This window comes from Chionomys nivalis, chromosome 1 (assembly GCF_950005125.1).
Source record: "Chionomys nivalis chromosome 1, mChiNiv1.1, whole genome shotgun sequence".
NCBI lineage: Eukaryota > Metazoa > Chordata > Mammalia > Rodentia > Cricetidae > Chionomys > Chionomys nivalis.
Genome location: NC_080086.1, coordinates 189,730,520 through 189,743,772, shown reverse-complemented (window position 1 = coordinate 189,743,772; position 13,253 = coordinate 189,730,520). Strand labels below are relative to the sequence as shown.

The window sequence follows — 13,253 nt, the reverse complement described above, 5'->3', positions numbered from 1 at the left end:
GTGTTGTTATTTCAGGGCATAAGCCAGCCAGGTGGCCAGGAGCTGGGTGGCAGGAAGCGGCCCGCTGATCCATCTACAAATGTTGCATAAATTAAATTGTTACCTCTGCAAAATCAGTGTCTACCTCTGATGATTACAGGACTTGGTTTTCCACTGAGGTCCTGAAATAGCTTTAAATTGTCTACTTTGATAGTTGTTCACGTTTTTTCATTTATGTATCCAAAGTATTCACTCAACAGCCATTGTTCAATTGATTCCTGCTTGTGGGCGCTCATCCCAATATTGAATGGAAAAATCTAAGTGTCTCTCTGCCTTAACTACTAGGTTCCCTGGTAACCTGACCACAGTATCAGCACAATGGAATGTTACTATTTCCACCTGTTCAAAGGCAGAGTATGTGTCCAACTTTTCCCAGTCATGTCTTTCTTTATAAGAAAACAAAAAAGTACAGACAACTGTAATAGTTATTGTTCTGTTTCTGTGAAGAGACCTTGACCAAGGTAGTCCTAAAGGGAGGCATTTAATTTGGGGATTATGGTTCCAGAGAAGAGTAGAGTACATGAATTTTAGTATTAGTCTATTATCATCATGGCAGGGAGCATGGAAGCAGGCAGGAAATCTTGGTACTGGAAAAATAGCTGAGAGTTTTATATCTTCTTCAGGCAGCAAGCAGAGAGAGGGACGGGAGAGAGAAACTGTGTCTGTTGCAGTCTTTTGAAACCTCAAATTCCTTAGTAACCAAATAAATTGAAAGGAAGATTCATAGAAACATATTGATATTTATAATTTGTAGCACTTGGGGGCAACTTCAGAATCCTTCAGTAGGTGAATTGATAGACTGAAGCATATATAAACAATGGAGTATTATTCAATACTAGAATGAACTACTAAACAATAAAAAAACTTGCAGGAATTTTAAATGATTATTATAAGAGAAAGAAGATAATATGAAGAGGCACCACATGATTCAGCTATTTACCATAGAAAAACTCCAAATGTAGAGGCAGTAATATCAATTGCTGCTAGAGACTCAGGGACAGCAAATGAGGAATAAATAGACTGAGCACAGATAATTTTATGTCAATGAAATTTTCTTATAAAATACCAGCATGACACATCATAAATCTTCATGTGTGTGTCAAATCCATAGACTGTATAGCACAAAGAATAAACATTAATGGAAACTATGGACATTAGTTAAGATAATTAGTTAAGTAATAGATTGTATCAATATATAACATTGGCACAAGGATTCTTTTGTTTGTTTGTCTTTTGTTTTTGTTTGTTTTTTTGAGACACAATTTCTCTGTGTTGGCTGTCCTGGTGTAGACCAGGTTGGCCTCGAATTCACTGAGATCTGCCTGCCTCTGCATCACAAGGTTGTAATAGTAGAAGAAAAGGAGAGATGGTAAGTTAATGAAAAGAGCAAATTCTACTTAATTTCCCATACACCTAGAAGCAAAAAAGGACATGGTACAGTATAAGCCTCATGAACTTGAACAGCTTATTCAAATTATTGCCTACAAAGTAAAACAAGCCAACACATAAAGCTGGAGCAATGCTATCCAGATGAGGAGCTATTGGCATTGATAGCTGTTGAGAGAGGGAGAACCCCTTTTTTGAAAGATGGCCCTTGGGTTGCAAAGGCTCTAGTGTGTGATCTCATCAAACCCATGCACTATGGGTAGCACTAAGAGATCTTACTGGATAATAAAAACAATAAAGTGAACGAATAAAAATAAGAGTGGGAATGGGAAGCGGTGGCACACGCCTGTAATCTAAGCACTCAGGAAGCAGAGGCAGGCACATCTCTGAGTTCAAGATCAGCCTGGTCTACAGAGCTAGGTCCAGAGAAGTCATAATTATACAGTTCTCAAACAAACAAAAAAGAAACAAACAAACAAAAAGTCAACCAACCAACTAGACAAACACACAAGAACTAAAAATTGGGGCAGGGGAGAAAAGGTTAGAAAAAAAGGCAGGGGATATGTGTTTGGAAATCTGAGGAGAGTTGAAGAGGGGTGATATAAAGTAGACATCATACTTCATTGTATGCATGAAACTCTGAAATAAGATTTTTTAAAGTATGTGGAATTTCAGTCTCTTGCTCAGTCCCCCGAGAACCATTACAAAATGAAGTACAAAAGCTTCTATTGCACAATTAACCTTGGGATTGTTATTAAGAATATCCTTATGATTTTCAGTAAGTGACAATTTAAAGTAATAGTTAGGCGTATGAACAAATAACTTCATTTTCTAGATTTTCTTGTTTGTCCCTTAGTTGAAATCAATAGACAAACAGTTGCAACCAGTTGAACCCTTGCGAATTATATCTGCAACGAATTATATTGGTGCATGTATCTTAGAGGACCTAGTTAAATACTTTCTGTTTAGTACTTGTTAAAACTTCACAGGTACTTTTACACTTCAGAACTTCTGTTATCATTCTAATATAAAACATCATAGTATTTAAATAACCAGTATAATTAGATAGGATCTAGGTTAAAACAATTCTGTATGATCTCAATCTGTGTGCATTTCATTCTATAATGCTACATTCCTTATAACCTGTGGTATTTTAACTATATCAATATAAGATAAATAATGTATTTACAGAGAAAAGAGTGTTTTTAGAGAGAGTTAATATACATTTCCAGACTTGATTGAAGTTAAAAAATTGTGTAGAAGAATGCTAGCAAACTATTAAAACCATCACTATTGAATTTCCTATGTGAATGAAGCATTTCACTAGTACCTTATAAATGTTGCTATATCAAATTCTAGAGAATATATGCCATTAAACCATAGTGGAGATGAAATGAAATGTTTTATTGTTACTCATGGGCAATGTGCTCTTTCATGGCTGGAGGTGAAAGAGGAAATGATTGGGGATGAGAGCGGGGATGGGAGGGAAAGACTGGAAGGGGAGGTTAGGGAAGGGAGGCTGCGGCAGGGATGTAAAATAAATAAATGAATAAATATTCAGGTACAAATAATTTCATAGATAACAGAGACAGAATGTTTTCAAACACTTTGACCAGAACAAAATGATATTGGTGTTCATTCTTTCCTCAAGTTTATGAGTAAACCGAGTCATGGTTCAAAAAAAGGCACTTTTCCAAAATAACTGAAGTTCAAGAAATATATCTGACTGTCTGGTATGATAGGTCTGTCTTTTCCTATGTATGGACTGGTACTAAGAGATGATTCTCTGCAGACATTACAGGTGACTTTATTTTCAAACTGCAATAATTCTCAGTAAAGGGAAATAAAAGGAAAATGATTACATTTCCTTTCATATTGAAAAATAAAGCTATCATTTCATAATTAGTTATGTAAAGGACATTGTGACTACTAAAAACAGTATAGTTATAGTGCATAAACCTAATGTGAGCGGCATTCTTAAGAGATAATTATACTTACAAATAGTTCAATTCTAAATAATGGATAATATTTTCATATTTCCCATATTTCAATATAATCCAATTACCCTAAAAGTCATTGTTCATTATGACATAACTAAGAATAAGTCTCTACGACTTAAGTTGGTGGAAGCCAGATGTTCTGATGCTGTGAAACACATTTTGGTCAGTCTATTCTTTCTTGTAGTGTGAAATTTTGGGGTGAATATAATAACCAAAACTATTAGGTGAATAATTCCATAAGCAAATAAAAGTATAAACAGTAAGAAACCATTTAATACTTAGAGTGATTATTTGCCATCTAACAATAGAGGAGAGGGTGCTCAAACTGACCTTGCCCTGTAGCCACACTAATGAATATCTTAAATATCACCATAGAACCTTCATCCAGCAACTGATGGAAGCAAAGTCAGAGACCCGCATCCCAGCACTGGACTGAGCTCCCAAAGTCCAGTTGAAGAGTGGGAGAAGTGAGACTATGAGCAAAAAGATCAAGATCATGATGGATACACCCACTGAAACAGTCTATCCGAGCTAATGGGAGCTCACTAGCACCAATTAGACTGGGAAGGAGCGAGCATAGTTCCAAACTAGTCCTTCTTAATGTTGGTTACAGTTGCATGGCTGGGGCAGACTGAGCGGCCACTGTCAATGGCACCAGGATTTATCCTTTCTGCTTGTACTGGCTTTTTTGGAACCTATTCTCTTTGGATGAATACCTTGCTCAACCTAGATATAATAGAACAAAATCTATTATATACATGTATGAAATGTCTAAAGGAAAGAAGTATAATCAATAAAAAAGAAAATTTAAGCTCATATTTTAAAAAATAATTTAGTTATCTCTATAACAAAATCACCATGAAAGTATAAAGAAAGGCTTAAATGCTATTGGTTATTCAGTAGAATCATAGTGCTTGTTTTCTACTGTGTTGTTCATTAATTAATTAATTTTGATAGCTAGCACTCTAGCCATCGTGTCCATCCCAAAACCACTGCTCCCTTAGCATAATATTCCCTGTACTGCTTTACAATCCCATACCAAAGAATTTCTGGAATTTCTTGTACTTTTACATTATGATTTAATAATCCACATCTATCATTGAGTACCTGTTGCTATTTCCTTACAACTTTTCTGATAATATTTTCTCAACTTGTTTAACTAGTTTATGATGTTTCCCTTAAGAACTTAATATTTTTTGTGAAATATCCTTTTTTACATTTCAATATTTGCTTTTATTAGCAAACCACTCATAATTTGAAAAATTATAATTGACTTCCAAGCTTCCAAATTCAGTACAGTTCCCTCTCCTAATCACCCATTAGATTTCTTTGCATTAATTTTATCCATTAGATCACTGTACCTCAAGTTCAGTGTACCATAACTAAACTGATATTTTTCCCAACCCTAAGAAATCTGATTCTTTTTCTTTATCACCTTGTATCTCAATTCTTGGGTACTGAAATGATGGATAACTTTATGACTTCTTTAGGAATGTTAAATCTGAGCTGATGCCTTCTGAGATACAAAGCAGAGCTGTTCTCTACGCTTTACTATAACATCTGATGCTCTTTCTGCTTTCTTGTTATACCCACAGCTTTTAGATTCACCTCTCTTCTTTCTCATCAACTAATAATTTAATTATCTTCCTAAAGCTTCCAATAGCTCTTAACCTCCTTGTATGTTAAGCTCTAACAGTTTTTTCATAGATTTAGAATTTTCTTAAAATCTGTTTGAAATTGACTTCATTGATATTAATACTTCTCTACTGAGTAATGAGCTGCACTGTCATTGAGACATTCAAGATCTAGGAATGCTGAGGTAAATCTTTACTTTTATATTCTCTCTTCCTACTCTGCTGCACTTTATATTTGGCAAAAAGCCAGGATCAAAAGCAAAAAGGAATTTTTCATTGATCTATGCCCTCAACTATATTATCAACTACATGACCTCTGCTCTTGTATAATGTTCATGAGTATGGTACACCATGTATTAATTATTGTGCATTTATAGTATTGTTTAATTTTAAGCTGGTCAAGGGCAAAGATGACAAAATCACATTCACCCCCTACTAAAGTGAGAGCCAACTGAAAATTTTCAATAACTCTGTTGTGAGTTGACCTAAAACTTCCATATAACAAATATAATATATTATCAATCATATATCATAAATCTAATATACTCTACATAAGTCACAAGCACTTTACTACATGAACATGTTGTACTTTAAGATATGTACATTTGCATATATATTCACATAAATAAAAACTTAATGGCTGAGTAGATATTTAAAAATTATCTTTTATAATCATTGAACCAAGTACTCTCTGAGGCCACTGTAATGGACATCATACTATTGACAGTTCAAGCTCCTTCCCCAGATCTTTACCCAGTGAAAACTCCACCTAAATGATGTCATATTTCATGATACTTCCTGTAAACAATTGAAAGAAAGAACAAGTTCCCCTGATTGGAACAGATGTACTCAACTTTTCTATCCTCCTCTCCCAGTTTTTTTTACTTCTACCTTTCTCTTGCTTCATTTCTCATCTAAACCAAATTTACTTGCTTGCTTTTCTTCAAAGACAGACATAATTCTATCACCTCTGTATTTTTGGTTACTCTTTTCCTCTACGTATGTCCTAGTTCCTCTGAGAACTATTCTCAACTCATTTCAGACCTAGTAACATCTCTCTTTCTCTAAGTGGGTTAAAAAAAAAGAAAGAAGAAAGGAAATATTATTTTGTCCAACAGGTTAAATTCTCCATTATTTTCCATCAAACTGGTAATCACTGTGGAAAAAAAAAACAGTAACACCATCCTCATCCTCTTGCTTGCACAAAACTTGGCAATGCACGAGTTAGTTTTTCACAACCCACTTGCTTTTACCATTGCATATGTGGGCAATCAAAAGCAAATGCTATCAAATTGTAGGCAGCTGAGGAAGCAGAGGTCAAAAGTCAAGCCAACTATTCATAGAGCAAGATAGAGCTGAACCTGGCACTGGACTCAAGGTCTCCATCCCCTTGATCCCGAGTGTTTCCTTCTACTTTATACTGTTAATTGGCTTGTGTTCCTGCCTTGACATTAATGTTGGCATATATTGGCACCTGAGAGGCAGCACAGTACATGTTGAATAGACTCCCTTTCATCTGAATTACTACTTGGCTCATGTTCCTTTGATCGTACAAATTTCAACTAGCCCAGCACTGTTTGCCCAATACTTATCTGAGAAGCTCGTTCTAAATACTACCAATTACTACCAGTTTGGGAAAAAAATAAATAAAACTCCCAATTCTTTGTTTAAAAACCAAAGGAAATAATTTGATTTTATCTGCATTCACCCATCAGTTGGTCTTCAAAGGGCTAGCAAGAATGATTTTGCTTTGACTAGCCCGTGTCCACGTTTGTGCATGTAAAAGCATGCAGGTGCATTTCATCCAATATTCCAAGGTGAAGTGTATTTTATCTTTAAGTCAGTTTTGTTTAGTTCCCTCACTACGTTGTTTGGATATGTGGTCCTTCTTTAAACGTTCAGTCATCAGTGTAAACTGATCTGCCTCCTCAGCAGGGCTTAGAAGGACTGAAGCCTGAAAGGAGACCCTACTTTGCGATTTGGACACTTTTCCTTTTGCCTCATCCCACTCAATATTTAGGAAACGCCCAGGAACTCTCAAGTCATCCTCAGCCCTCAGCAACGAGAATACCTCCTCCACTTTCGTCCTGTGAGTGTATGAAGTCTCAGGCAGGCTCGGGAATTCCATCTCCCATAGTGGACAGAGAGCATCCACCCACCCCGCAGAGAGGGGAGCCTGAAGCCCTCGGGTTTTGTTGTTTGTCTGAGGATTCCTGCCTCTACAGAGCTTTCTTTTCAGGGAGAGTCTTAGGAGCAGTGAGTTGATGCCTTTCTTGTCTGGTTGAAAAACAAAGCGAAAAAAACTTCTTTCCGGGAAGGAAAAGTTTCAAAACCCACATGCTAATCACTCCACACTGTAAAAACCACTTTAACACACTCATTATAAATTGCGCTGTCCAGTCTTCCCTAAGAGTCCCTAGGAGCCTCCCTTGCTTCTTACTGTTCGATCTGTCCTCACAGGGTGTCCCCGAGTGTCCCACACACCACAAATGTACACTTAAGAAATTTAACTCTGCCCTACAGCAGTAAGCATACTGTTTGCCCAAACATGACATAAACATCAGCAAAACTGTTTACTTGTTCTTTGCGAGACTGTCATTTTAGAAAGTCTCAGGCTGGAAACCCAGAGAAGAAAAACACTTCACTTTGTAATGAAAGTACAGCGCTGCCCTCATTCACTGCCGAGCTGCCAGAGAAACAATCACCCCAGTGACTCACTGTTGCCTCTTAGTTATGTTGTTCTTTCCTGATTGCTTAGGACGTGACCTAATTCGCTTGCAGGAATCATACTTTTGACCTGAGGATCCCGGCATAAACAGAACCAGCTGGAAGGACAGGGATCTCTTCAGGAGTCCCCAGCTCCCTATCATGGTCCCAGATTAGAGATGGAGGAAAGGGCAACTCTGTCCCACTTACCAGTCCTCCACAGATAGAGGGTGGGCACCTCGGCGTCTCCCTGCGCCTCAGCCCCGCGGGCGCCGGAGCTCAGCAAGAGCAGCAAGAGCAGTGGCAGCCGCAGCTGCTGCAGGACGCCCCGGCTCGGGGACGCTAGGCGCCCGGCTCGCAGCCCCATGCTGTCCGCAGCCGCTCCAGCCTCTGGAGCCGTAGTACTCTCGCGGGGAACCGTCCTTCTTTCTCCACCAGAAGAAAACGCAAAGCTTTCTCCGCTGCTATTGTTCGCTCCAGATGAAAAGCAGCCAAAGAGCAACTAACACTAGGGAACAATAGCATCCGCGGCGGCCGAGGACTCCACCGCCGCCACCGCTGGCGGGGATGCTGGCAGGGATGTTGCCGCCGCTGCCATGGCGCGCAGACTGGCAGGTCCTAGCGGCAAGGGACACAGACGGCCGCAGGGGGCTCCAGCTGACAGAGCCGGCCCAGAGCTCTGCGAGGAGCAGCCCCCGCCGCCAGCTGTAGGGAGGGGAGGGGGGCGAGAACCGAAAGGAACCGAGGGGACCCGAGGGGACCACAGACAGGGGGCAGCGAGGGCACAGGGCCAGCACCCAGACTCCACGCGCCCGCCCCGAGAACTCCCTGGCACATGGTGCGCTGAAATATGTTCGCAAGGATACACCAATAAAAGGAATCATCTCGGGGCAGGCTTCAGGATGACGAATAACTGACATTGAAATTCATCGTCACCCAAGGAGTCAAATGCTGATCTAGTGGCGTGTTATTCTCCCTGCATATTTACACAAAGCATCAGCGTTGGTCATTTATTCTGAAGCCGTACCTTCTGAATCACTTTATGCGAGGAGCAGTATTATGAATCTATAAAGGAACAGACTAGAGCTCACTGTCAAAAAGCAACTGAGGACTTTCTAAAGTGTTTATTTTTTTTAACTTCAGTCCATTCTCAGTTAACAATGTGACCATGGTTAGTCTGTGTCAAATTCAACACATTGTCTTGTCATCCATCGTCTTTGAAAGTGAATTTGTACTTAAGAAGTGTGCGCGATGCCGTCTAATTGCGTGAGTAAGAATGTGCAGACACTGTTAGCTGGATCCTAGTTCAACCGTGAAGTGAATAAAAGTTCCATTCCATCTCTTTCTCTCCTCTCTCTTTTGAAAACACACTAATAAGCAAGTCTCGGAGGTGGGGAGAAAAATTAAAACAGTAGTTGGCTATTTCCCAGTTAATAAATATTTTCACTTACATTTTATTCCTGAGACTAATATCTCCTGATTCTGTTAAAGGTGCTTTTCACAACCAAAATAAGAAACCACATGGCTTGTTCCTTTTGTTCTCTGTTTTCATTTTCTTAGATCAGTGCTAACAGAAGAATGTGAGCAGTCAGAGCTTTGTCCTTCTGCCACGGACTCACAATAACAGTCTTTTATTATTAATTCATTTCCTCATAAAGCTTAAATAATGTCAAGGCAGCTAGTCATTTAAAACAAAGCAAAACAACAACACCAAAAATCCCCCAGCAACCAAAAGCTCAGGATAACTATTGTCATTTGGTTCCCAATCTCACACTGCCTACAGTAACATCTGAAAAACAGAAAACTTCTCTTGGTGACTTTACTCACAAGGATGCTGCCACCCAGGAGTCTGAAATGGGAAAGCTACTGTTTCTTAGGGAGGAAGCCTTACATAGTACTCCCTGGGGAGGCTTGTCACTCTGCAGAGCTTTCCAGACACGGCCCTTCTGCATGCATTAGATTAAAAGCAGGTTTGATCAAATAATTCCCAGGTCCTGCCTGTTTAAGTATTCTGACATCAGAGGAAATTAGCTGCATTCAGGGTTGCAAATTTGGTCTTTGTTTACTTTTCACTGTGCTAGGCCTCTAAGAGGGAATTAAAAGCTCAGAGAGTCCTGGCCTGTGTCTGTGATTAGAGGCAATAAGCCACTGTGGCTTACTATTTCTACACTGGTGAAAACTAGGCAATGATCAAAAGATTATAGGTTGATAGAGATACAAAGGAAGCCTGATCCTAACTAATGTATGCTTCCCTGAAGGAGCAAGTCTTTCAACATTCCCTCTATCAAAGAAGAAAAAGACCTGCCCTGGCCTCCTGGGTTCTGTTCTCTCAGAGCTTCCTCCTGCTTGCAAGGCCACCCTGCAAGGAGCATCTCCCAACCCCTTCTGGTTGTACTTCTTAGTTGTTCGTGCCCAGCCCTGAAGTGCTGTAACCTCAAGCTGCAGGTTTTGTTGTTAGTTCCCATTCATGGCATTTTCCATAAGCCCCAAGTCAGTTCACCAGGTGGAGAGATTCATTGTACAACAGAAGAGGCATGGAAGGAGGCAAACACAGGAGCTGACATCCGAGCTCACTGCCTAGACTTCCTAAAGCCCTCAGAAGTCACACTCTGTAGCTAAATGTCAAGTGAAAATTTAAGATTAGATTTTCTTATTTATCCAGGATTGTATAATAATTACTTATCCATACAAGATATTAAACATGACAAACTATAATGTTAAGGCTAATTTCAAAATGAGAATCTGTATCATTTAAAATACCTAACTAAGGTAACACTTGTGCAGAAGTGTCTGAAATTTTTCATCAGTAGGTTCTCCTCTTTTAAATGAAACTTAAATCAAGCTTGGGGGAACCCCACCACACGTACACATGCAAACGTTCCGTAGTAATGGAAACATCTCTAAATAGTGGTATTGAAACTAAGTCATAAGAACATATGTCTACATCAAGGGCACATTCTGTTCATACAGTGCATTATTGCACTGAGGAGACAAGGTGATGTATATATTCAGATACACAACTTCTTGAGAAAAAAAAATACTGTTCACGTGGATTAACTTTATCAATAAACCTGATACATGGCAAGGGATAGCAAGAAATATCGATCTTTGTTTTCTAGAATGATATAAATAATAAACAAATGTTTAATGACACCATGTCAAAATGCAGTTCAGAGACATCTCAAGAATGCAGATTTAAATTGGCCATCTGTACAGCATGCCATGAAGTAAATCAGACACCATTTTTCACAAACTGTTCAAGTATTAATGAGCCAGGACTAAAAATGTTTTCCAAACCAACATAAGATAAATGTAAAACATTTCTCAATATTAGAAATGGCACGATTCTGACCGTATACATTGTAAGTATGGTATCCTTAATTGCCCTCTGTTACCTTTGTTCTCATTTAGGAACCGTACTGTATAAAAGTATAAAATTCATACACACACACTCCTGCATGTGTGTATGCATGCATGCATGTGTGTGTGCATGTGTAAGGCGAGACATAAGGCAAATATAAAAATTGCTTATTTGATGATTAAAACTATTTTAATGTAATTTTATGAATATAATTAAATGATGCAATATTGACAGAATTATTTATTGATACAATATTACATAGATAATTATGTAAAATGCTTATTTTGAAATGAAAATCTTTTTTTTTTTTTTTTTTTTTTTTTTTTGGTTTTTCAAGACAGGGTTTCTCTGTGGTTTTGGAGCCTGTCCTGGAACTAGCTCTTGTAGACCAGGTTGGTCTCAAACTCACAGAGATCTGCCTGCCTCTGCCTCCCAAGTGCTGGAATTAAAGGCGTGCGCCACCACCGCCCGGCTTGAAATGAAAATCTTAAATTAATTTCTCCACATAGTTGCTACTTAATTCTAATAACAACAATCAAAATTCAAAGGAATTCTATTTATGCATCCTCTAGGTGTCATACTTAACCAAGATTTGTATTCAACAAATTTATTTTAGAATCTTTCCCATCAATCCTCTGCTACACCTATCAAATTACAAAGTAAAAAACATTTCCCATTTGATCTCTGTGTTAAATAGCCATGTATCTTACTTCTCAATTTTGACTCATATTTGTCCTCTATTTCCCTTCCCATTTCTTTTTAGTTACCAACAGAATACTATATTGGTTTTTGTTTTTTTTTTGTTTTTGTTTTTTGTTTTTTGTTTTTGATTAGTTGCTTAATCAACTGGTTTCTGAACTGGAGTTTTATTATACTGTAATAAGAGGTAAGATGCTAAATCTTAAAGTTTTACAGGATAATATTGTCATATATTATCCATGTTATTAAAACTAAAGTCTTTTGGAAACAAAGGAAATTCTATTTTGTGCATCAGGTGAAAGCACCATGCTTAATTTCAGATGCTTCAACATTGGGGATAGACTATTTACACAAGCTCTTAGACTCAGGGAGTATCCTGTTCTATGTGGTACATAAGGCATCAGTGGTACTTGGCAGAAGATAGCAGTCAATATGTTTGAGTAGTCTACCAATGGTAACTAGGGAGAATGTTTTTTAGAGAACTGAGCACTCTGGCTAAACGCAGTGATTTGTATATTTGAGAAACACAGGAGAACCACACACTAAAAGACAACATCACTGACTGTACTGGCATTTCATTTGTATTTTAATAAATATAGCTTGTCTAAAGATCAGAAAAGTAAAACAGCCCTACTGGTCGCCTTACAGACCAGGCAGTGGTGACACACACCCTCATCCTAGTAGCTACACTAGTTTGAAACAGAAACCAGCAGTGTATGCCTTTAATTCCAGTGGTGCACACCTTTAATCCCAGTCCTAGACAAGTTTATAAAATGGGAGGAGACATCTCTCAGTCTCAGTCTCATTTTGGGATTCTTGAAGGCAGGATTATCATTTCAAACTGAGGTAGAAACAAGACATAGTGGTTGGCTGTTTGCTTTTCTGACCTTCTGTAGTAGGAGCTGTGGGCTGTTTCCTACTGCCCTGCTCCCGGCCACCGGCTAGCTTTACCTGAAATAATTTCACAGAAACTGTATTCTTTTAAACACTGCTTGGCATGTTAGTTCTAGCCTCTTCTTGTCTAACTCTCATATCTTGCTTAACCCATTTTTAATGATCTGTGTAGCACCACAAGGTGGTGGCTTACCAGGAAAGATCTTAACTTGCATCCGTCTCAGAGAGGAAAGGCATGGCAACTACCTGACTTGGCTTTCTTTCTCCCACAATTCAGTTTTGTCTTCCCCACCTACCTATGATAATCTATCAGGCCAAGCAGTTTTCTTTATTAATTAACCAATGAAAGCAATAGATAGATAGAAACCCTCCTACATTATTTCCTCTTTTTCTGTTTAAACAAAAAAGAAAGGCTTTAATTTTAACATAGTAAAATTATGTATAAAAAAACAGTTATCAAGCAAGAATTACAGTTACAATATTTATATCTATTTTATTTTTTATCATAACTAAGGAAAACTATAACTATCTATT

At 38.3% G+C, this 13,253-nt stretch overlaps 1 protein-coding gene across 1 annotated transcript in view; it reads right to left on the bottom strand.

Moving 5' to 3' along the window:
• Nucleotides 1–8,581, bottom strand: part of Thsd7a (thrombospondin type 1 domain containing 7A) — a 418,389-nt gene extending 409,808 nt beyond the window's left edge. The window contains exon 1 of the mRNA XM_057767705.1: nucleotides 7,976–8,581. Within this exon, the coding sequence (XP_057623688.1) occupies nucleotides 7,976–8,132 (157 nt within the window). The 5' untranslated portion in view covers nucleotides 8,133–8,581. The remainder of the gene's footprint in view (nucleotides 1–7,975) is intronic.
• Between the last annotated feature and the right edge of the window lie 4,672 nt (nucleotides 8,582–13,253).